Below are 24,846 nucleotides of genomic sequence, written 5' to 3' on the forward strand. Positions count from 1 at the left end.
TAAATTGGTGGACTTGAGATTTAAAATCACTGAGTTAGAAACTAATATTGTTAGATTTGAGAAATTTGAACAATATGACAAATTGCATAACAGGATGCGTGAGAATATCGCTAAATTAGAGTCCATCATTACTGAAACAAAAAGGACTAAGTACCTAAGGGATGTGGAGGACTACAGACGCGAGGTGGTATATGAGTGGGGAAAATGGGAATCCATGGCCAGGTCACCCAGGCCACCCAGGCCTATCCTACGTGGCTCACGACAGAACCACGGCAGACGAGTTAGCTTCAGCTCCCCGGAGGTGTCGGATGTTTCCGACTCCTCAGATTCCAGAAAACCTATACAGTCCAGGAGAGTTATGGACCATAATATTGATGTGCACCCAAAAAACCCCCGAGGCCAGGTTACCCCCTACAGGAGGCAGAGAAAGGGCCGCAGGAGGGGCAGGGGAGGAGGAGACGGAAAGACCAGACGGGCGGGAGTGAAACATAGGACCAGATGTGGTAGTCCGGGGGAGCCGCACCTTGCAGCGTAGTCAATTTGTCCAAACATGTACTCACTGATATTGAGAGAGATGTTCTCGCAAAGGGTCTCTCATTTGCACCTACCAATCACATGGATGTGTTTGCAACCATCATTGATGTAAATAGGTTTGTGAGAACCATCCTTTTGCGAAAGCATTTTCTGAAATGTGAGAGTGGAGTGTCTGGTAACAGGGCTATGGTGGGCGCGACTGATATTGGAGATTTTGAGGAAACGCGGGCCAGATGGGCTTTGGACTGCCTGGCAGCTGAAAACTCAGGATTAATCTCCATAGATGATGTAAAGCCCATCCGTACCCGAAATCCAGATTTTTACCCTCTAACCAGTAGGACCCACCATGTAGAAACCTTTCAAGAATTGGTGGAGAGGGACCTGGTTGAATTGGAGGGGACCCGAAGCTCTGGGAACTCCAATCTCTCGCATCGCGAGAGACAGGCCCTACAGAGCCTTAAGAGCAATTCTAGTATTGTTATTCGAAATGCGGATAAAGGAGGGGCCGTTGTCGTTCTTGATAGTGACAGTTACAAAATGGAGGCACTAAGACAATTGGGAGACCCCACAGTTTATCTAAAACTTAAGGGAGACCCTATGAGAGGTTTCCAAATGGAGCTCTTTGAGCTCTTGTCCTTTGGGCGAGACTTAGGAGTCCTGGATCAGAGACTCTTTGACTATTTGGCTGTGACCCATCCGGTCACCCCGATTTTTCACCACCTCCCCAAAATCCACAAGCCGGGCGCACCCACGGAGGGCAGGCCCATTGTGGCCGGCATTGGCTCTCTGGGGGAGCGCCTGAGTGAGTGGATTGACTCTCTGTTGCAGCCACTTGTGATGAGACTCCCAGGTTACATTAGAGACACAAAGCACCTGCTTGCAAGTTTGGAGGGATTTCCTTGGAACGATCATTTTGTGTGGGTGACAATTGATGTCAAGGCTTTGTACTCATGCATCCCCCATGATCTGGCCATCCGGGCTATAGAGCACCATCTGGAGAAATACTCCGCATACTCTGAGGATCTGAGAGCCTTCATATGTCTGGCCGTCAGGTACCTCCTGTCCCGCAACTATTTCTCGTTTGATGGTGGCTTCTACCTCCAGAGGTGTGGCGCCTCCATGGGGGCGAAGTTCTCTCCGTCTCTAGCCAACCTTTACATGGGTTGGTGGGAGGAGTGCTACATCTTTGGGGGTGGGAGCCGCCGTCTGGGGGATGTTGCGTGGTACGGGAGGTACATTGACGACCTTTTGTTGGTATGGAGAGGCAGCCCTGAGGACATCCCCTCTTTTGTGGGAGAGTTGAACGCTAACACCTTGAATTTACAGTTCACCTCAAATTGGGGGGCCAGTTCCATCGATTATTTGGATGTCACTCTGGTGGGAGATTCTCATGAGGGTAGGATACATTCCAGGACCTATAGAAAGCCATGTAGTGGGAACACAACCCTCCGGGCCACCAGTTGTCATCCAAAACATACCATACGGGGGGTTCCAGTTGGGGAATTTATCAGGGCCCGCCGCAATTGTTCTAGGGGGGCCTGGCTCGAGGAGGAGTTCACAGCAGTGGGGACTAGATTGAAGGAGAGGGGGTATCCTACCTGGATGATCAACAGGGCGCGGGCCAAGGCTTTTTCCAAAAGTAGGGATCACTTGCTAAAAAGTACGGATGAGCCGGAGGGGCACTTAGGGGTATCCAAACCCACTTTTGTTACCACATATAGTAAGGAATATGATAAGATTGTGTCTATTCTCAAAAAATATCTACCAGTTTTGGAGGGTGACGAAGATCTACGTTGTGTTTTGCAGCAGGGGGTACGCTTTGCAAGCAGGCGTGCTCCAACCTTGGCTCAGTCATTGTCCCCCAGCCTGTATGAGTCCCGAACCAGGTCTTCCACCTGGTTAAATGTATTGGGATCATACAGATGTGGGGTGAGGACCTGTCACTATTGCAAAGTCTATACCCGCACTCGGGTTGCCACGTCGACATCGAATGGACGCAGTTTCCCCATTAGACAATTTATCAATTGCGGGACGTCGAATGTGGTGTATCTCATTACCTGTGGGGCTTGTGCCCTACAGTATGTGGGATGCACCACGAGACCTTTACGCGCTAGAATAGGGGAACATTACTGCGGTCCGGCCTGGCTTAGCGCTAACGTCTCCAATGTGGCGAAACATTTTCGCCAGGTTCATCAGGGTGACATGTCCTCTTTTTCCTTCCATGCCTTAGAGAGGGTTTTTTCTGCACAGAGAGGAGGTGATACAACCAAACGGCTGAAGAGCCGGGAAGCCTTATGGATCTTTAGATTGGGTACAAGGCTCCCAAATGGCCTGAATTCCCGCTGGGACTTGGCGCTTTTAACTTAGACTGCATTTTCTCTGTACACGCTGCTCCTCGATGGTTTTAACTGTACAATTTACAATTTCTACATAATTTTATAATTTTTATTATATTACCTTTCTGACATACATTTTGGTGTTGGATTTGATTGGTACTCTGTATGTTATGCCTGTATGCCTCCTGCTTTGACCCAATTTCTAGCCATGGATCAAGCAGTATTGCTATGTTTATTTTGTATCTTATGTTGTACATGTCCCTTCCTGTTGTGGGGTTAGGGGCGTCTCCCTGGGCGTGTTCCCGGGAGCCGCCCACCCCATCGGAGGAGGGTACATAGGAGGCTTTGTACCATTTGCACTCTGGCTATGATTAAGGACCAGTGGGTCCGAAACATGTCAGCTGGATTTGTGTGTTGACCTATTTGGATACGTCCATAAATAAAGACAAAGGATCTTAGGAGCATTGTGCAGACCCTTTCGTTGTTTCAAGTTTGCATGGGACTAGCTATCCTGGTCTGGCACTGCTCTATTGGGGTGAGCGGTTTCTATCCTCTCTTTTACTGTTTGGAATGTAGTTAGTGTGAGCTCCAGAGCAGACAATGGTGCACGCTTGTTTGGAATGTAGTTAGTGTGAGCTGCAGAGCAGACAATGCTGCACGCTTGTTTGGAATGTAGTTAGTGTGAGCTGCAGAGCAGACAATGCTGCACGCTTGTTTGGAATGTAGTTAGTGTGAGCTGCAGAGCAGACAATGCTGCACGCTTGTTTGGAATGTAGTTAGTGTGAGCTGCAGAGCAGACAATGCCGCACGCTTGTTTGGAATGTAGTTAGTGTGAGCTGCAGAGCAGACAATGCTGCACGCTTGTTTGGAATGTAGTTAGTGTGAGCTGCAGAGCAGACAATGCTGCACTCTTGTTTGGAATGTAGTTAGTGTGAGCTGCAGAGCAGACAATGCCGCACGCTTGTTTGGAATGTAGTTAGTGTGAGCTGCAGAGCAGACAATGCCACACGCTTGTTTGGAATGTAGTTAGTGTGAGCTGCAGAGCAGACAATACCGCACGCTTGTTTGGAATGTAGTAAGTGTGAGCTGCAGAGCAGACAATGCCACACGCTTGTTTGGAATGTAGTTAGTGTGAGCTGCAGAGCAGACAATGCTGCACGCTTGTTTGGAATGTAGTTAGTGTGAGCTCCAGAGCAGACAATGCTGCACGCTTGTTTGGAATGTAGTTAGTGTGAGCTGCATAGCAGACAATGCCGCACGCTTGTTTGGAATGTAGTAAGTGTGACTTGCAAAACAGACAATGCCGCACGCTTGTTTGGATTGTAGTTAGTGTAAGCTCCAGAGTAGACAATGCTGCACGCTTGTTTGGAATGTAGTCAGTGTGAGCTGCAGAGCAGACAATCCTGCACACTTGTTTGGAATGTAGTTAGTGTGAGCTGCAGAGTAGACAATGCTGCACGCTTGTTTGGAATGTAGTTAGTGTGAGCTCCAGAGTAGACAATGCTGCACGCTTGTTTGGAATGTAGTCAGTGTGAGCTGCAGAGCAGACAATGATGCATGCTTGTTTGGAATGTAGTTAGTGTGAGCTGCAGAGCAGACAATACCGCACGCTTGTTTGGAATGTACCTAAGCTGAACACCCCACACTACGGGATATCAACCTGTGTATCTACAATATGTATGTAGTGCTCGTCTCACCTTTCTATAGATATATCAAACAATTTGGTAAACCAAAGGGAGCTCATAGCAAAAGAATATAAATTTATTAATACACAAAGCAATGAATAGCAATGAATGCAGAACTGTCAACAATATAAAAACACCCTCCCTAAAACCAAACCAGATCAATGGGGTAAATAGCATGTGTCCCTAATAGGAGTGCACTTCCTATATACTGGAGATTCAAGCATGCATAATATCTTCAGGCCCAATTGAACTGTAAAGTGATGGTGTGCAGCTGATCAGCCTCATAAGTGTGGAAGATCTTCAGATTCCCCCCGTGTGCAGATAAGCACGCCTCTGTGTTAAACACTTACGCAGCCATTACTGACACAGGCAGTGTCAAACCTCCCCAGCGTCAAAGGAAATTCAAGCCAGCTATATGCAGTAGTGTTGGTCCACTCACGTGTGCAGCCTCGGGGCCCCGGCTGCCATTCAATTCCTCACTTCCCAGACGGGACTCGTGGTGTGGCAGCTCTCTCCTCCGTAGGTTGCGGGGTGCGGCGAGTGTAGCCGTATGCGACCCGACCCTGGACCTTGAATGCTGCTGCTGTTTGGAGGAAGGTTGCGGAGGCACGGGGGGAAGCCACGCCTACCGGCCGAGGAGCGTCACCACCACGTAGCACGTGACGCGTTTCATCCAATCAGGATTTCATCAGACGTGTGACGTCAGGGTAAGACGCTTTGCTTTTATGCCCATCTTGGGCTTCCCAAATTTGCATAAAATTTAAAAACGACAGTTCAGCGTATGCCATGTATGAACCATGCAAGAGGCAGATCAGGTGTAGCAACACAATGCTCCTATTCATAGGAACACCTTAATGTTCAGATCTTTATTTAAACCAGTTGGCATCAGACTCCCACATCTATAGATTAACTCCGACTCCTTCTTTCTGAGTTCACAATCAAAGTCGCCCCGTCTGGGGCTAATGTTCAGTTTATATATTCCCATGGCCATCAGACCTTTTGGGTTTGCATCGTGATCAGATTTGAAATGTAGCACCATTGGGTTCAATTTCTTTTTATCAACATTAGGGTTCCTTATATTTGCCACATGTTCTCTTAAGCGTACATTGAGGGCTCTGTATGTTTTGCCAATGTATATACGATCGCATGGACAGCGGATCTGATAGACAACCCTTTCAGTATTGCAATCAATTCTATCGTTGACATGAAACGATTCAGATCGGTCCCAATTGTAGTACATAGTGTCTTTTTTAATGAACCTACACATATCACAACCTGCACAAGTATACATTCCCTTTTTCTTTTTTTGTATTTCTTTTTTGCGCCTGTCCCAACCAAATTCACTGCTGACCAGAATGTCACCCAAATTTGTACTCCTTCTGGCGGCTATATGGGGGTACCCTCCCACAGCCTTTGCTATTATCGGGTCCCTCCCCAACAAATGCCAATGTCTATTAAGAATATCCCTAACTTCTTTAAAATGAGCCCCATAGGTCATCACTATTCTAGACACTCCTGCGTCAGTTTTTGATCTGGTTGAGGCAGGCTCCATCCCCTCTGGGTTAAATTTTGGACCAAGGAGGGTCCTTCTTTCCCTTTTTAGTGCATTGTGGTATGCCGTTTTCACAATTTTGTTCGGGTACCCCCTTGCCTTTAATCTAGTCATCAAATCCCCTGCTTCTTTTTTAAAAACATTGATATCAGCACAATTTCGCCGCAGCCTTAGGAACTGGCCCGTGGGAACAGCCCATTTTTGTGCAGGTAGATGTGCGCTATATGCAGACAAGAGGGTATTGCCCGAGGTTTCCTTCCTATAGGTTCTGGTTGTTAGGGAGGTGCCCATTTTTCCTATCAGTAAGTCCAAAAACGAAATTTCCTGCAGACTATAAGTGAATGTCAAAAAAATATTCCTATTGTTCATATTCAGCTCAAGAACAAATGACTTCAAATCTGCCTCTGTACCTTTCCATAGGACAAAAATATCGTCCACATAACGTATCCAGAGTGCGACGTGCTCCCCATACCCACGAGTGGCCCGCACCACCTCCTGCTCCCAGAATCCAAGGTGGAGACACGCGTAGGCAGGGGAGCACGCCGCCCCCATGGTCACGCCCCTTTTCTGTCTATAAATGTTTCCATTGAATTCAAAAAAATTGTTATTCAAAATTATCTTCATGAGGTCAAGGATAAACTCACCCTGTCCATCATAGTCAGTGTAATACACCCCCAAATAATGTTCGAGAGCTTCTAGGCCTTTATCATTGGGTATGGAGGTAAAAAGCGCTTCCACGTCCAACCCGACGAGTAGCCAGTCCTTTTCGACATGTACCCCCTCGATGCCTGCCAGCACATCCCTGGTGTCCATAACAAAAGAGGGTAAATTGCTTACAATGTGTTTAAGCTTCAAATCTACATATTTTGAGATCCTTTCTAGAGGGCTATTATTCCCTGAGACGATAGGACGTCCCGGGGGAGCCTGCAAATTTTTATGAGTCTTCGGCAAAATGTAAAAGGTTGGAATAGTATACTCTGTCACCATTAGGTATTTTAATTCCCTTTCAGCCAATATTCCATCTAAAAAGGCCCACTGTAATTTTAAATTAATTCTCTCTATCAAATCCTTAAATGGGTTGACTCTCACCCTCTCATAAGTGGATTGATCACTGAGAAGTCTCCTGACCTCAGCTTCATATTTGATTCGAGTCATTATGACTACATTTCCCCCCTTATCACTTTTCTTTATTATGATATTAGGATTTTCTTGTAATTGAGTTAAGGCCAGCCTCTCATCTTTAGATAAATTATCCCTACCTTTTTTTCGCCAATCAATATTCTTTAGGTCTTCAGCGACTAGATCCATAAACATGGATACATACCTATTTGAACCCAAAGGGGGCATAAATGAAGATTTTTTTCCACTTCCCGCTTCAGTTTTTCATTAAGTTCACTGAAGCCATCCATTTTCTTACATTCATTTAATTTTAGAGCACTTATCTCCAACTCTTTTTCAATATCTATGATTTGTATTTTCTCCTCTTTCACAAAGATTTTCATAATTCTCAGACCGTGTGCCTTACATTCAGACTCCCAGTCTGGTAACATGCGGAGGGTCGATGATTTAGTTTTAGGGGGGTGCCCAGAAACCCTTGATGTAATTAATTTAACTGATGAAAGTTTTTCGGATACACAATTAACTTTGTTGAAATATGGATTAAGTTTTTGCCCAATTAGTGGCGGTAATGAATTTGAAATTTTTAAAGATATCCAGCTATTTTTGAGACGTGTGCTTTTGAGACGGATGTACTCCCCTGATGCCCCCGGCGCGTCCGTGGTGTCCATGACTCCCCAATCCCCTATCGATGTAGACGATATAGATCTTGAACAGCTCTTTATTGAGGCAGATGATGGCCCTCAGGACCGTTGCTCTAGATTTACAAAATTACGCCCTAAATCTTCATTTATGCCCCCTTTGGGTTCAAATAGGTATGTATCCATGTTTATGGATCTAGTCGCTGAAGACCTAAAGAATATTGATTGGCGAAAAAAAGGTAGGGATAATTTATCTAAAGATGAGAGGCTGGCCTTAACTCAATTACAAGAAAATCCTAATATCATAATAAAGAAAAGTGATAAGGGGGGAAATGTAGTCATAATGACTCGAATCAAATATGAAGCTGAGGTCAGGAGACTTCTCAGTGATCAATCCACTTATGAGAGGGTGAGAGTCAACCCATTTAAGGATTTGATAGAGAGAATTAATTTAAAATTACAGTGGGCCTTTTTAGATGGAATATTGGCTGAAAGGGAATTAAAATACCTAATGGTGACAGAGTATACTATTCCAACCTTTTACATTTTGCCGAAGACTCATAAAAATTTGCAGGCTCCCCCGGGACGTCCTATCGTCTCAGGGAATAATAGCCCTCTAGAAAGGATCTCAAAATATGTAGATTTGAAGCTTAAACACATTGTAAGCAATTTACCCTCTTTTGTTATGGACACCAGGGATGTGCTGGCAGGCATCGAGGGGGTACATGTCGAAAAGGACTGGCTACTCGTCGGGTTGGACGTGGAAGCGCTTTTTACCTCCATACCCAATGATAAAGGCCTAGAAGCTCTCGAACATTATTTGGGGGTGTATTACACTGACTATGATGGACAGGGTGAGTTTATCCTTGACCTCATGAAGATAATTTTGAATAACAATTTTTTTGAATTCAATGGAAACATTTATAGACAGAAAAGGGGCGTGACCATGGGGGCGGCGTGCTCCCCTGCCTACGCGTGTCTCCACCTTGGATTCTGGGAGCAGGAGGTGGTGCGGGCCACTCGTGGGTATGGGGAGCACGTCGCACTCTGGATACGTTATGTGGACGATATTTTTGTCCTATGGAAAGGTACAGAGGCAGATTTGAAGTCATTTGTTCTTGAGCTGAATATGAACAATAGGAATATTTTTTTGACATTCACTTATAGTCTGCAGGAAATTTCGTTTTTGGACTTACTGATAGGAAAAATGGGCACCTCCCTAACAACCAGAACCTATAGGAAGGAAACCTCGGGCAATACCCTCTTGTCTGCATATAGCGCACATCTACCTGCACAAAAATGGGCTGTTCCCACGGGCCAGTTCCTAAGGCTGCGGCGAAATTGTGCTGATATCAATGTTTTTAAAAAAGAAGCAGGGGATTTGATGACTAGATTAAAGGCAAGGGGGTACCCGAACAAAATTGTGAAAACGGCATACCACAATGCACTAAAAAGGGAAAGAAGGACCCTCCTTGGTCCAAAATTTAACCCAGAGGGGATGGAGCCTGCCTCAACCAGATCAAAAACTGACGCAGGAGTGTCTAGAATAGTGATGACCTATGGGGCTCATTTTAAAGAAGTTAGGGATATTCTTAATAGACATTGGCATTTGTTGGGGAGGGACCCGATAATAGCAAAGGCTGTGGGAGGGTACCCCCATATAGCCGCCAGAAGGAGTACAAATTTGGGTGACATTCTGGTCAGCAGTGAATTTGGTTGGGACAGGCGCAAAAAAGAAATACAAAAAAAGAAAAAGGGAATGTATACTTGTGCAGGTTGTGATATGTGTAGGTTCATTAAAAAAGACACTATGTACTACAATTGGGACCGATCTGAATCGTTTCATGTCAACGATAGAATTGATTGCAATACTGAAAGGGTTGTCTATCAGATCCGCTGTCCATGCGATCGTATATACATTGGCAAAACATACAGAGCCCTCAATGTACGCTTAAGAGAACATGTGGCAAATATAAGGAACCCTAATGTTGATAAAAAGAAATTGAACCCAATGGTGCTACATTTCAAATCTGATCACGATGCAAACCCAAAAGGTCTGATGGCCATGGGAATATATAAACTGAACATTAGCCCCAGACGGGGCGACTTTGATTGTGAACTCAGAAAGAAGGAGTCGGAGTTAATCTATAGATGTGGGAGTCTGATGCCAACTGGTTTAAATAAAGATCTGAACATTAAGGTGTTCCTATGAATAGGAGCATTGTGTTGCTACACCTGATCTGCCTCTTGCATGGTTCATACATGGCATACGCTGAACTGTCGTTTTTAAATTTTATGCAAATTTGGGAAGCCCAAGATGGGCATAAAAGCAAAGCGTCTTACCCTGACGTCACACGTCTGATGAAATCCTGATTGGATGAAACGCGTCACGTGCTACGTGGTGGTGACGCTCCTCGGCCGGTAGGCGTGGCTTCCCCCCGTGCCTCCGCAACCTTCCTCCAAACAGCAGCAGCATTCAAGGTCCAGGGTCGGGTCGCATACGGCTACACTCGCCGCACCCCGCAACCTACGGAGGAGAGAGCTGCCACACCACGAGTCCCGTCTGGGAAGTGAGGAATTGAATGGCAGCCGGGGCCCCGAGGCTGCACACGTGAGTGGACCAACACTACTGCATATAGCTGGCTTGAATTTCCTTTGACGCTGGGGAGGTTTGACACTGCCTGTGTCAGTAATGGCTGCGTAAGTGTTTAACACAGAGGCGTGCTTATCTGCACACGGGGGGAATCTGAAGATCTTCCACACTTATGAGGCTGATCAGCTGCACACCATCACTTTACAGTTCAATTGGGCCTGAAGATATTATGCATGCTTGAATCTCCAGTATATAGGAAGTGCACTCCTATTAGGGACACATGCTATTTACCCCATTGATCTGGTTTGGTTTTAGGGAGGGTGTTTTTATATTGTTGACAGTTCTGCATTCATTGCTATTCATTGCTTTGTGTATTAATAAATTTATATTCTTTTGCTATGAGCTCCCTTTTGTTTGGAATGTAGTTAGTGTGAGCTGCAGAGCAGACAATGCCGCACGCTTGTTTGGAATGTAGTTAGTGGGAGCTGCAGAGCAGACAATGCTGCACGCTTGTTTGGAATGTAGTTAGTGTGAGCTGCAGAGCAGACAATGCTGCACGCTTGTTTGGAATGTAGTTAGTGTGAGCTGCAGAGCAGACAATGGCGCACGCTTGTTTGGAATGTAGTTAGTGTGAGCTGCAGAGCAGACAATGCCACACGCTTGTTTGGAATGTAGTTAGTGTGAGCTGCAGAGCAGACAATGCCACACGCTTGTTTGGAATGTAGTTAGTGTGAGCTGTAGAGCAGACAATGGCGCACGCTTGTTTGGAATGTAGTTAGTGTGAGCTGCAGAGCAGACAATGATGCATGCTTGTTTGGAATGTAGTTAGTGTGAGCTACAGAGCAGACAATGCTGCACGCTTGTTTGGAATGTAGTTAGTGTGAGCTGCAGAGCAGACAATGCCACACGCTTGTTTGGAATGTAGTTAGTGTGAGCTCCAGAGTAGACAATGCTGCACGCTTGTTTGGAATGTAGTTAGTGTGAGCTGCAGAGCAGGCAATGCTGCATGCTTGTTTGGAATGTAGTTAGTGTGAGCTGCAGAGCAGACAATGCTGCACGCTTGTTTGGAATGTAGTTAGTGTGAGCTGCAGAGCAGACAATGCTGCACGCTTGTTTGGAATGTAGTTAGTGTGAGCTGCAGAGCAGACAATGGCGCACGCTTGTTTGGAATGTAGTTAGTGTGAGCTGCAGAGCAGGCAATGCTGCATGCTTGTTTGGAATGTAGTTAGTGTGAGCTACAGAGCAGACAATGCAGCACTCTTGTTTGGAATGTAGTTAGTGTGAGCTGCAGAGCAGACAATGCCACACGCTTGTTTGGAATGTAGTTAGTGTGAGCTCCAGAGTAGACAATGCTGCACGCTTGTTTGGAATGTAGTTAGTGTGAGCTACAGAGCAGACAATGCAGCACTCTTGTTTGGAATGTAGTTAGTGTGAGCTGCAGAGCAGACAATGCCACACGCTTGTTTGGAATGTAGTTAGTGTGAGCTCCAGAGTAGACAATGCTGCACGCTTGTTTGGAATGTAGTTAGTGTGAGCTGCAGAGCAGGCAATGCTGCATGCTTGTTTGGAATGTAGTTAGTGTGAGCTGCAGAGCAGACAATGCTGCACGCTTGTTTGGAATGTAGTTAGTGTGAGCTGCAGAGCAGACAATGCTGCACGCTTGTTTGGAATGTAGTTAGTGTGAGCTGCAGAGCAGACAATGGCGCACGCTCGTTTGGAATGTAGTTAGTGTGAGCTGCAGAGCAGGCAATGCTGCATGCTTGTTTGGAATGTAGTTAGTGTGAGCTGCAGAGCAGACAATGCTGCACGCTTGTTTGGAATGTAGATAGTGTGAGCTGCAGAGCAGACAATGGCGCACGCTTGTTTGGAATGTAGTTAGTGTGAGCTGCAGAGCAGACAATGCTGCACGCTTGTTTGGAATGTAGTTAGTGTGAGCTGCAGAGCAGACAATGCTGCACGCTTGTTTGGAATGTGGATAGTGTGAGCTGCAGAGCAGACAATGGCGCACGCTTGTTTGGAATGTAGTTAGTGTGAGCTGCAGAGCAGACAATGGCGCACGCTTGTTTGGAATGTAGTTAGTGTGAGCTGCAGAGCAGACAATGCTGCACGCTTGTTTGGAATGTAGTTAGTGTGAGCTGCAGAGCAGACAATGGCGCACGCTTGTTTGGAATGTAGCTAGTGTGAGCTGCAGAGCAGACAATGCTGCACGCTTGTTTGGAATGTAGATAGTGTGAGCTGCAGAGCAGACAATGGCGCACGCTTGTTTGGAATGTAGTTAGTGTGAGCTGCAGAGCAGACAATGCCGCACGCTTGTTTGGAATGTAGTTAGTGTGAGCTACAGAGCAGACAATGGCGCACGCTTGTTTGGAATGTAGTTAGTGTGAGCTGCAGAGCAGACAATGCCACACGCTTGTTTGGAATGTAGTTAGTGTGAGCTGCAGAGCAGACAATGCTGCACGCTTGTTTGGAATGTAGTTAGTGTGAGCTGCAGAGCAGACAATGCTGCACGCTTGTTTGGAATGTAGTTAGTGTGAGCTGCAGAGCAGACAATGCTGCACGCTTGTTTGGAATGTAGTTAGTGTGAGCTGCAGAGCAGACAATGCTGCACGCTTGTTTGGAATGTAGAATCATCCCGGATTGGCCCCCAATGGGGGAGAGCCTGACCTATTCCCAGAAAAGCTCATTAAGTCTCTTTCATTGTTTTTTTGCATTTCTTACAGGTGGAAGGTTTCGCTGTGGGCTGCGAGTTCTCGCCTGATGGGTCTCTGATTGTGACGGGAAGTTCTGAGGGCGCGGTGTACTTCTACAATTATCATACGTCAAAGATCATCAGATCTCTGCCCGGCGACGGCAACGCGTGTGTGACTGTTAATTATCACCCGGTTCTGACCTCCCTCCTGGCGACAGCTTACTGGGACGGACAGATCAGAGTTTGGCAGTGAGCATTCATGGCCGGAGATGATCATCACGAAGTTGGACATATCCCAGGAGCTGCAGCCCCAAAACACCTTCACAAAGCACAGTTGGTATTTAAAGGGGCACCATAACAACAAATAGTAGAATTGAATACATTGTTCAGGATACAAAATGAAGTATCTTGATTTCAGCAGCAGAAATGCTTTCTATATATGTTGTATATATAGCAGTATATAGCTCCTCCCTCCCAGTGATGCCTAGCCCAGGATATGATGTCCCAAATCCTTCTCCTCCAGGACCGGATTTCTGCAAAGGCCACCAAGGCCCGGGTCTTGGGCGGCAGTTGGCCAAGTTGCGGTTGGACATGGAAGAGGAGTTGCTGCATATGGAAGTAGAGGCTGCAGATGGAATAGAGGGGTTGCTAATAAGGAGCAACAAATGGAAATAGGAAGCTGCTGCCCAAGGGGATCTGTATAGAACTGAAGGGGCTGCTGTACATGAATGTTAGACATGGAAGAGGGGGCTGCACAAGGAATAGGGGGAGGGGCTGTACACGATGGTTAGACATGGAAGAGGGGGCTGCACAAGGAATAGGGGGAGGGGCTGTACGTGATTCTTAGACATGGAAGAGGGGGCTGCACATGGAATTGGAGGGGGCTGCTGCACATGGAAGGGAAGCTGCAAGAGAGTTGGCCTAGGGGCGGAAAAAGTATAAATACAGCCTTGTTCTCCTCCCAATGCACTCTGGAGAACAGAGACCACTTGCAATTAACTTTTTATCCTGAGTTTCTTGGTAGGAGATACTTTTTCATCTTCTCTTTAAAGTAACTTTTCAGCACATGGCAATTGAAAAAGTATCAAAAAGTAGTTGAAAAAAAGTACTATCGAGATTATTTTTAGTATTTTATTCCTTGTTGGTGGTTTAAAAGGGTTTACATTGACAAGGTGTAAAAATATCGCCTCGGAGAAAAAGAGTTAAATGAAAAGTTAATTGCATACGGGCGCAGGTGTTATTTCTGCTCACTTTGTAGCAAACAAACAAGCATTCCGCAGTGATGCGCCTGCCAGCAGTAAAGATGTCGCCACCCAAGATACATTTCAGAATGTGAATCAGGGTGAGGAAACATTTTCTGGGTAAACACTCTAAGAATAATTTATGAATGAATATTGTGAAAAAAAAAATATTCATTAGGTAAAATTCAGTAAAGTTCATTTTTAAAGTGTAAACATACTTGAGCTTTAAAATGGATTTCTAAGAAATGTACTTTCTGTGTTGATTTTACAGGAGCTTTTCATTTAAAGTGAATGGGAACCGCATTGAAAAAAATGAGATAGATACTTACCCAAGGAGAGGGAAGGCTCTGGGTCCTATAGAGCCTTCCGGCTCCTCTCCTGGTCCCCTCGTTCCAGTGCTGGCTCGCCTGGTAGCAGTATTTGACTAATTTAGGCAAATACTGCTTTACCCGGCCGTAGGAGGCTTCAGAAGTCTTCAGGGAGCCCGAGTGCTCCTGAAGAAGGGCCGCCCTGTACTGCGCCTGCGCAAGCACGCTCTCTTGCACGCTCACGCCTGTGCAGTATGGAGCCGCACGTCTTTGGAAGGACACGGCTCCCCAAGACTTCCAAATACTCTTTCGGTGGGGGAGTGAAACGGGGGGGAGCCAGCACAGGATAGAGAGCACCGAGAGAGGAGATGGAAGGCTCTATACGACCCAGAGCCTTCCCTCTCCTTAGGTAAGTATTTGCTTCATTTTTTTAAAAAATGCGATTCATGAACCTAAAGTGAACAAAAAAAAATGAGATTAACTCACCTGGGGCTTCCCTCAGCCCCCTGCAGACGATCGGTGCCCTCGCCCTGTATATCGCCCCCTATGCAGCCCCAGGTGAGTTAATCTCATTTTTTTAGGTTCACTTTATCTACTTCCCGACCGCCGTATAGACAAATGGCGGCCGGGAAGCAGACGCCGCAAGGACCGCCGTATTGACAAATGGCGGCGGTCCTTGTTTGGGCATGGGCGGAGCGATTGCGTCATCCGTGACGCGATCCTCCGCCTCCGCCTGTCGCCGCTCACTCGCCGCAACATCCCGCCGGCCATACGGAAGCGCCGGCGGGATGTTAACCCGACGATCGCCGCATACAAAGTGTATAATACACTTTGTAATGTTTACAAAGTGTATTATACAGGCTGCCTCCTGCCCTGGTGGTCCCAGTGTCCGAGGGACCACCAGGGCAGGCTGCAGCCACCCTAGTCTGCACCAAGCACACTGATTTTCTCCCCCCCCCCCGCCCCAGATCGCCCACAGCACCCATCAGACCCCCCCCTGCCCACCCCCCAGACCCCTGTTTGCACCCAATCACCCCCCTAATCACCCATCAATCACTCCCTGTCACTATCTGTCAACGCTATTTTTTTTTATACCCCCCCCCTGCCCCCTGCTCCCTCCTGATCACCCCCCCACCCCCCAGATTCTCCCCAGACCCCCCCCCCCCCCCCATGCACTGTATGCATCTATCCCCCCTGATCACCTGTCAATCACCTGTCAATCACCCGTCAATCACCCATCAATCACCCCCTGTCACTGCCACCCATCAATCAGCCCCTAACCTGCCCCTTGCGGGCAATCTGATCACCCCCCCACACCAATAGATCGCCCGCAGATCCGACATCAGATCACCTCCCAAATCCATTGTTTACATCTATTCTCTCCTCTAAACACACACTAATTACCCATCAATCACCCATCAATCACCCCCTATCACCACCTGTCACTTTTACCTATCAGATCAGACCCTAATCTGCCCCTTGCGGGCACCCAATCACCCGCCCACACGCTCAGATTGCCCTCAGACCCCCCCTTATCAATTCACCAGTGCATTCATTACATCTGTTCTTCCCTGTAATAACCCACTGATCACCTGTCAATCACCTATCACCCATCAATCACCCCCTGTCACTGCCACCCATCAATCAGCCCCTAACCTGCCCCTTGCGGGCAATCTGATCACCCACCCACACCATTAGATCGCCCGCAAACCCGCCGTCAGATTACCTCCCAAATGTATTGTTTACATCTGTTATCTTCTCTAAACACCCACTAATTACCCATCAATCACCCATCAATCACCCCCTATCACTGTTACCTATTAGATCAGACCCTAATCTGCCCCTTGCGGGCACCCAATCACCCGCCTACATGCTCAGATTACCCTCAGACCCCCCCCCCTTATCAATTCGCCAGGGCATTATTTACATCTATCCTTCCCTGTAATAACCCACTGATCACCTGTCAATCACCTGCCAATCACCTATCACCCATCAATCACCCCCTGTCACTGCCACCCAACAATCAGCCCCTAACCTGCCCCTTGCGGGCAATCTGATTACCCACCCACACCAATAGATCGCCCGCAGATCCGACATCAGATCACCACCCAAGCGCAGCGTTTACTCTCCTCTAAACACCCACTAATTACCCATCAATCACCCCCTATCACCACCTGTCACTGTTACCCATCAGATCAGACCCTAATCTGCCCCTTGCGGGCACCCAATCACCCGCCTACACGCTCAGATTACCCTCAGACCCCCCCTTATCAATTCGCCAGTGCAATATTTACATCTGTTCTCCCCTGTAATAACCCACTGATTACCTGTCAATCACCTGTCAATCACCTATCAATCACCCATCAATCACCCCCTGTCACTGCCACCCATCAATCACCCCCTGTCACTGCCACCCATCAATCACCCGCTGTCACTGCCACCCATCAATCAGCCCCTAACCTGCCCCTTGCGGGCAATCTGATCACCCACCCACACCAATAGATCGCTCGCAGATCCGACGTCCGATCACCTCCCAAGTGCAGTGTTTACATCTGTTCTCTACCCTAAACACCCACTAATTACCCATCAATCACCCCCTGTCACTGCTACCTATCAGATTAGACCCCTATCTGCCCCTAGGGCACTCAATCACCCGCCCACACCCTCAGAATGCCCTCAGACCCCAGCCCTGATCACCTTGCCAGTGCATTGCTTGCATCTATTCCCCCCTCTAATCACACCTTGAGACACCCATCAATCACCTCCTGTCACCCCCTAGCACACCTACCCATCAGATCAGGCCCTAATTTGCCCCGTGTGGGCTCCTGATCACTCGGCCAAACCCTCAGATCCCCCTCAGACCCCCTTCCGATCACCTCCCCAGTGCATTGATTGCATCTATTTTCCCCTCTAACCACCCCCTGAGACACCCATCAATCACCTCCTGTCACCCCCCTAGCACTCCTATCCATCAGATCAGGCCCAATACAACCTGTCATCTAAAAGGCCACCCTGCTTATGACCGGTTCCACAAAATTCGCCCCCTCATAGACCACCTGTCATCAAAATTTGCAGATGCTTATACCCCTGAACAGTCATTTTGAGAAATTTGGTTTCCAGACTACTCACGGTTTTGGGCCTGTAAAATGCCAGGGCGGTATAGGAACCCCACAAGTGTCCCCATTTTAGAAAAAAAGACACCCCAAGGTATTCTGTTAGGTGTATGACGAGTTCATAGAAGATTTTATTTTTTGTCAAAAGTTAGCGGAAATTGATTTTTATTGTTTTTTTTCCACAAAGTGTCACTTTCCGCTAACTTTTGACAAAAAAATAAAATCTTCTATGAACTCGTCATACACCTAACAGAATACCTTGGGGTGTCTTCTTTCTAAAATGGGGTCACTTGTGGGGTTCCTATACTGCCCTGGCATTTTAGGGGCCCTAAACCGCGAGGAGTAGTCTAGAAAACAAATGCCTCAAAATGACCTGTGAATAGGACGTTGGGCCCCTTAGCGCACCTAGGCTGCAAAAAAGTGTCACACATGTGGTACCGCCGTACTCAGGAAAAGTAGTATAATGTGTTTTGGGGTGTATTTTTACACATACCCATGCTGGGTGGGAGAAATTTCTATGTAAATGGACAATTGTGTGTAAAAAAAATCAAACAATTGTCATTTACAGAGATATTTCTCCCACTTAGCATGGGTATGTGTAAAAATACACCCCAAAACGCATTATACTACTTCTCCTGAGTACGGCGGTACCACATGTGTGGCACTTTTTTACACCCTAAGTACGCTAAGGGGCCCAAAGTCCAATGAGTACCTTTAGGATTTCACAGGTCATTTTGCGACATTTGGTTTCAAGACTACGCCTCACGGTTTAGGGCCCCTAAAATGCCAGGGCAGTATAGGAACCCCACAAATGACCCCATTCTAGAAAGAAGACACCCAAAGGTATTCCGTACGGAGTATGGTGAGTTCATAGAAGATTTTATTTTTTGTCACAAGTTAGCGGAAAATGACACTTTGTGAAAAAAAACTATTAAAATCAATTTCCGCTAACTTGTGACAAAAAAATAAAAACTTCTATGAACTCACCATACTCCTAACGGAATACCTTGGGGTGTCTTCCTTCTAAAATGGGGTCATTAGTGGGGTTCCTATACTGCCCTGGCATTTTAGGGGCCCTAAACCGCGAGGAGTAGTCTTGAAACAAAAATGACCTGTGAAATCCTAAAGGTACTCATTGGACTTTGGGCCCCTTAGTGCAGTTAGGGTGCAAAAAGTGCCACACATGTGGTATCGCCGTACTCGGGAGAAGTAGTATAATGTGTTTTGGGGTGTATTTTTACACATACCCATGCTGGGTGGGAGAAATACCTCTGTAAATGACAATCTTTTGATTTTTTTTACACACAATTGTCCATTTACAGAGGTATTTCTCCCACCCAGCATGGGTATGTGTAAAAATACACCCCAAAACACATTGTACTACTTCTACCGAGTATGGCGATACCACATGTGTGGCACTTTTTTGCACCCTAACTGCGCTAAAGGGCCCAAAGTCCAATGAGTACCTTTAGGATTTCACAGGTCATTTTTGAGAAATTTCGTTTCAAGACTACTCCTCACGGTTTAGGGCCCCTAAAATGCCAGGGCAGTATAGGAACCCCACAAATGACCCCATTTTAGAAAGAAGACACCCCAAGGTATTCCGTTAGTAGTATGGCGAGTTCATAGAAGATTTTATTTTTTGTCACAAGTTAGCGGAAATTGATTTTAATTGTGTTTTTTCACAAAGTGTCATTTTCCGCTAACTTTTGACAAAAAATAAAATCTTCTATGAACTCACCATACTCCTAATAGAATACCTTGGGGTGTCTTCTTTCTAAAATAGGGTCATTTGTGGGGTTCCTATACTGCCCTGGCATTTTAGGGGCCCTAAACCGTGAAGAGTAGTCTTGAAACGAAATTTCTCAAAATGACCTGTGAAATCCTAAAGGTACTCATTGGACTTTGGACCCTTTAGCGCAGTTAGGGTGCAAAAAAGTGCCACACATGTGGTATCGCCGTACTCAGGAGAAGTAGTATAATGTGTTTTGTGGTGTATTTTTACACATACCCATGCTGAGTGGGAGAAAGATCTCTGTAAATGGACAATTGTGTGTAAAACAAATTAACAAATTGTCATTTACAGAGATATTTCTCCCACCCAGCATGGGTATGTGTAAAAATACACCCCAAAACACATTATACTACTTCTCCTGAGTACGGCAATACCACATGTGTGGCACTTTTTTGCAGCCTAACTGCGCTAAGGGGTCCAAAGTCCAATGAGCACCTTTAGGCTTTACAGGGGTGCTTACAATTTAGCACCCCCCAAAATGTCAGGACAGTAAACACACCCCACAAATGACCCCATTTTGGAAAGTAGACCCTTCAAGGTATTCAGAGAGGGGCATGGTGAGTCCGTGGCAGATTTCATTTTTTTATGTCGCAAGTTAGAGGAAATGGAAACTTTTTTTTTTTTTTTCTCACAAAGTGTCATTTTCCGCTTACTTGTGACAAAAAATAATATCTTCTATGAACTCACTATGCCTCTCAGTGAATACTTTGGGATGTCTTCTTTCCAAAATGGGGTCATTTGGGGGGTATTTATACTATCCTGGAATTCTAGCCCCTCATGAAACATGACAGGGGGTCAGAAAAGTCAGAGATGCTTGAAAATAGGAAAATTCACTTTTTGCACCATAGTTTGTAAACGCTATAACTTTTACCCAAACCAATAAATATACACTGAATGGGTTTTTTTTTTATCAAAAACATGTTTGTCCACATTTTTCGCGCTGCATGTATACAGAAATTTTACTTTATTTGAAAAATGTCAGCACAGAAAGTTAAAAAAATCATTTTTTTGCCAAAATTCATGTCTTTTTTGATGAATATAATAAAAAGTAAAAATCGCAGGAGCAATCAAATAGCAGCAAAAAAAAAGCTTTATTAGTGACAAGAAAAGGAGCCAAAATTCATTTACGTGGTAGGTTGTATGAGCGAGCAATAAACCGTGAAAGCTGCAGTGGTCTGAATGGAAAAAAAGTGGCCGGTCCTTAAGGGGTAGAAAGCCCTAGGTCCTCAAGTGGTTAAGGTGGCCCCACACACAATACAATTTTTTTGTATATTTCATGAGAGAAAAATGTAAATATTTTCAAGAATTCGGATCGATTTTTCCAACTGATTGTAACTTTTGACCAATGTATCGCACATCTGTCTTCAATTTTCTCCAATAATAATAATAATATAATTGAAAACTCAAAATTAAATTGAAGGACTAAATCAAGACATTTACAATCTATATGGGGCATAGCTAGAAAACATGCCCTCTGCAGCAACGTTTTGATGCCCCTCCCCCAATGGTCACACCCCTTCCCTTGCCTCCCCTTGGTGCCCTTCACAGCCTTGGGGCCCATCTCACAAGGGTCATAGGACAAGTGTGGCTATCATGATCATTACACCCATAACAAGTGTAGCCACAAACACACCTGATCTGAAGGATGGACTCCTGTATGGGAGGAAAGGAAAGTTAGAAGTTGGGGGCCCTCCTGCGATTGCAGAAGCCGCTCCCCTTTAGTTACAACCCTGCATCTATCCTACCCAATTCAATTCTCTTAAAAATTGATCGGAAATTTCCACCACAGCCCTTTGAAAAATATTTTTAAACAATGGGAAATCCGATAACATTTCTTCATCAAAAAAAGAAAAACATTTTTTTCTGTGAAACCATTTATTTTAATATTAAAATAAATAGTTTGGCCGCCCTTAGGCTTCTTGCACACTGCAAGCGATTCCGATTCTGATTCCGCTTTTTAATAAGTTTTTACATCAGATTCAGATTCCGATTTGCAGTGTGCAGGGAGAAAACTGCAAATCTGAATCGGAAGTAAAAACAGATTAAAAAGCGGAATCTGAATCTAAATCGCTTGCAGTGTGCAAGAGGCCTTAGACTCACTATGTAACCAAATTTGGACAATGGCCTCAATTCACTAAGATCATGCTGGCGATAATAAGGCAAGAGAAAACTTACCACCTCTTAGTGAGAGAGTTATCTTATCTCTTCATTCCTTAAGTTACCTCCTCTGTAGTTATTTTCACACACAGTTAATAAACAGCCTGTCTTTAACTCTGGAGTTATTTTAAGGATTGTAGAGTTAAGTTAAAGACAGAAGAGTTAACTTTAGGTTTGCCTGAGGTAAAATGTTTTCTGAATACGACATGCCTTATCACCATGGTGATCACTCTACAAACGTTATTAAAGACAGGAGATTAGCTTAGTGAATTGAGGCCAATGTAATAAAAAGCAGAGGTTTTACCTCGTCAAAGTTTTTATAGTCAAAGCCATGGTTTTCCAGTAGCAATGTATATGGGTGTGAGAGTTGGGCCATAAAGCAGACTGAGCGCAGAAGAATCAACGCCTTTGAATTATGGAGCTGGAGAAGACTTCTGAGAGTCCCTTGGACTGCAAGAAGACCCGATCAGTCAATCCTTAAAGGACACCTGATGTGACATGACATGATGAGATAGACATGTATATGTACAGTGCCTAGCACACAAATAACTAGGCGGTGTTCCTTCTTTTTCTTTTTCTCTGTCTGAAAGAGTTAAATATCAGATATGTGAGTGGCTGACTCTGTCCTGACTCAGACAGGAAGTGACTACAGTGTGACCGTCACTGATAAGAAATTCCCCTTTTTACCTCTTTCTTGCTCTCAGAAGCCATTTTCTGCTAGGAAAGTGTTTTTAAAGCCAGAGACCCAGCTGAAAACCATTGAGGATCGACATGTAAAGCCAATCAATGCATATGGATATTGGCCGCATTATCGCCGTTCTTCTGCAGTAACCGTGCAGCTCACCTAAGTCAGCCAATGGGGTCGGCTCTTTGCTGGCCCTGTAGTCAGCCTAGTGCTAATTGCTTTGCCTCTGCTTCATGGATTAATAACCCCCATATCCAACGTTTATTAACACCGACTTTCATTCGCTTTGTTGCGCATATGGTCAGAACGGCGGGCTCGATGTAAATTATTGTATGAGCCCTGTAGATCCCTTATCAAGTGTATCTGTGGTCTCTAAAATAAGAGTGTAAGTGCTTTCCATGTAGCCAGGCTGAGATCCAATAGCTTCTTCTTCTTTAGAAATTGTTTTCGCTATAACCTGAAATGTTGATCCTCACATAACTATATTGGTTGCCCTCTCTGCCACCAGCTGACACCAGCTTCTGCCCTTGCAGTTGAACAGGGTCATTGGACACACACTAGCGTCACCTCCATCTGCTTCTAAAACTCTTTTTCTTTATTTTTGTTTTGAAAATCAAGTTTTATTGCTCATATACATATACAGAATATATGCAGGAAAGTAACTGCAAACGTGGTTATAGAAAACAGATATCTGATTACAAGAATCCAATAAACATGACTATGCAGACCGCTCAAATCAGGGAGGCTGAGTCCTTTACATTATAATCAGAGATGCACTACATGTTGCAGAAACAAATACTTTTTTTGGACCTAGTTTAGAGGACAAAACCAGGGGGGAAATATATACTAAACCTGGTGCTTCCATGATGAAGGGGCATCCTGTGGATTATGCCTCCTTGTACCTCTTGTGTCTCTCGGTGTCCTACTCTATGCCTCTTTGTGTCCTTCACAAGTCAGGAACTCCCTGCATTTGGACTGTAAGACGCAGTGACTTTTCCCCACTTTTGGTGGAGAAAAAGTATGTCTTATAGTCCAAAAAATATAAAAACGTGAACAAAATTTGTTATAGAAGATAAAACAAGGGAAAAAGGAAGGGAAAAGATAGAAATAGAGGAAGGTGGAAATATAAGTCTGGGATGGTGTATGGTGGGGTTGGAGGATCAGCAGGTTAGCCGTTTCCTATCACTGCGGGGATATTAGTCTGGGATGGTGTTTGGTGGGGTTGGAGGATCAGCAAGTTAGCCAGTTCCTATCACTGCAGTGATATTAGTCTGGGATGGTGTTTGGTGGGGTTGGAGGATCAGCAGGTTAGCCGGTTCCGATCACTGCGGTGATATTAGTCTGGGATGGTGTTTGGTGGGGTTGGAGGATCAGCAGGTTAGCCGTTTCCTATCACTGCGGTGATATTAGTCTGGGATGGTGTTTGGTGGGGTTGGAGGATCAGCAGGTTAGCCAGTTAATATCACTGCGGTGATATTAGTCTGGGATGGGGTTTGGTGGGGTTGGAGGATCAGCAGGTTAGCCGGTTCCTATCACTGCGGTGATATTAGTCTGGGATGGTGTTTGGTGGGGTTGGAGGATCAGCAGGTTAGCCGGCTCCGATCACTGTGGTGATATTAGTCTGGGATGGTGTATGGTGGGGTTGGAGGATCGGCAGGTTAGCCGGCTCCTCTCACTGCTGTGATATTAGTCTGGGATGGTGTTTGGTGGGGTTGGAGGATCGGCAGGTTAGCCGGCTCCTCTCACTGCTGTGATATTAGTCTGGGATGGTGTTTGGGGAGTTGGAGGATCAGCAGGTTAGCCAGTTACTATCACTGCGGTGATATTAGTCTGGGATGGTGTATGGTGGGGTTGGAGGATCAGCAGGATAGCCGGCTCCAATCACTGTGGTGATATTAGTCTGGGATGGTGTTTGGTGGGGTTGGAGGATCAGCAGGTTAGCTGGTTCCTATCACTGCAGTGATATTAGTCTGGGATGGTGTATGGTGGGGTTGGAGGATCAGCAGGTTAGCCGGCTCCGATCACTGTGGTGATATTAGTCTGGGATGGTGTTTGGTGGGGTTGGAGGATCAGCAGGTTAGCTGGTTCCTATCACTGCAGTGATATTAGTCTGGGATGGTGTTTGGTGGGGTTGGAGGATCAGCAGGTTAGCCGGTTCCTATCACTGCGGGGATATTAGTCTGGGATGGTGTTTGGTGGGGTTGGAGGATCAGCAGGTTAGCCGGTTCCTATCACTGCGGGGATATTAGTCTGGGATGGTGTTTGGTGGGGTTGGAGGATCAGCAGGTTAGCCGGCTCCGATCACTGCTGTGATGTTAGTCTGGGATGGTATTTGGTTGGTCCGGAGGATCAGAAGGTTAGCCGGTTGCTATCACTGCAGTGATATTAGTCTGGGATGGTG

At 45.8% G+C, this 24,846-nt stretch overlaps 1 protein-coding gene across 5 annotated transcripts in view; it reads left to right on the forward strand.

Moving 5' to 3' along the window:
• Positions 1-13,887, forward strand: part of WDR25 (WD repeat domain 25) — a 165,425-nt gene extending 151,538 nt beyond the window's left edge. For all 5 annotated transcript variants that reach the window (XM_068254701.1, XM_068254699.1, XM_068254698.1 and 2 more), the window contains exon 7: positions 13,178-13,887. In XM_068254701.1, coding sequence (XP_068110802.1) covers positions 13,178-13,399 — 222 coding nt within the window. In that variant the 3' untranslated portion in view covers positions 13,400-13,887. The remainder of the gene's footprint in view (positions 1-13,177) is intronic.
• The last annotated feature ends 10,959 nt before the right edge of the window (positions 13,888-24,846 follow it).

The sequence above is a fragment of the Hyperolius riggenbachi genome, chromosome 9 (assembly GCF_040937935.1).
Source record: "Hyperolius riggenbachi isolate aHypRig1 chromosome 9, aHypRig1.pri, whole genome shotgun sequence".
Taxonomy (NCBI): domain Eukaryota; kingdom Metazoa; phylum Chordata; class Amphibia; order Anura; family Hyperoliidae; genus Hyperolius; species Hyperolius riggenbachi.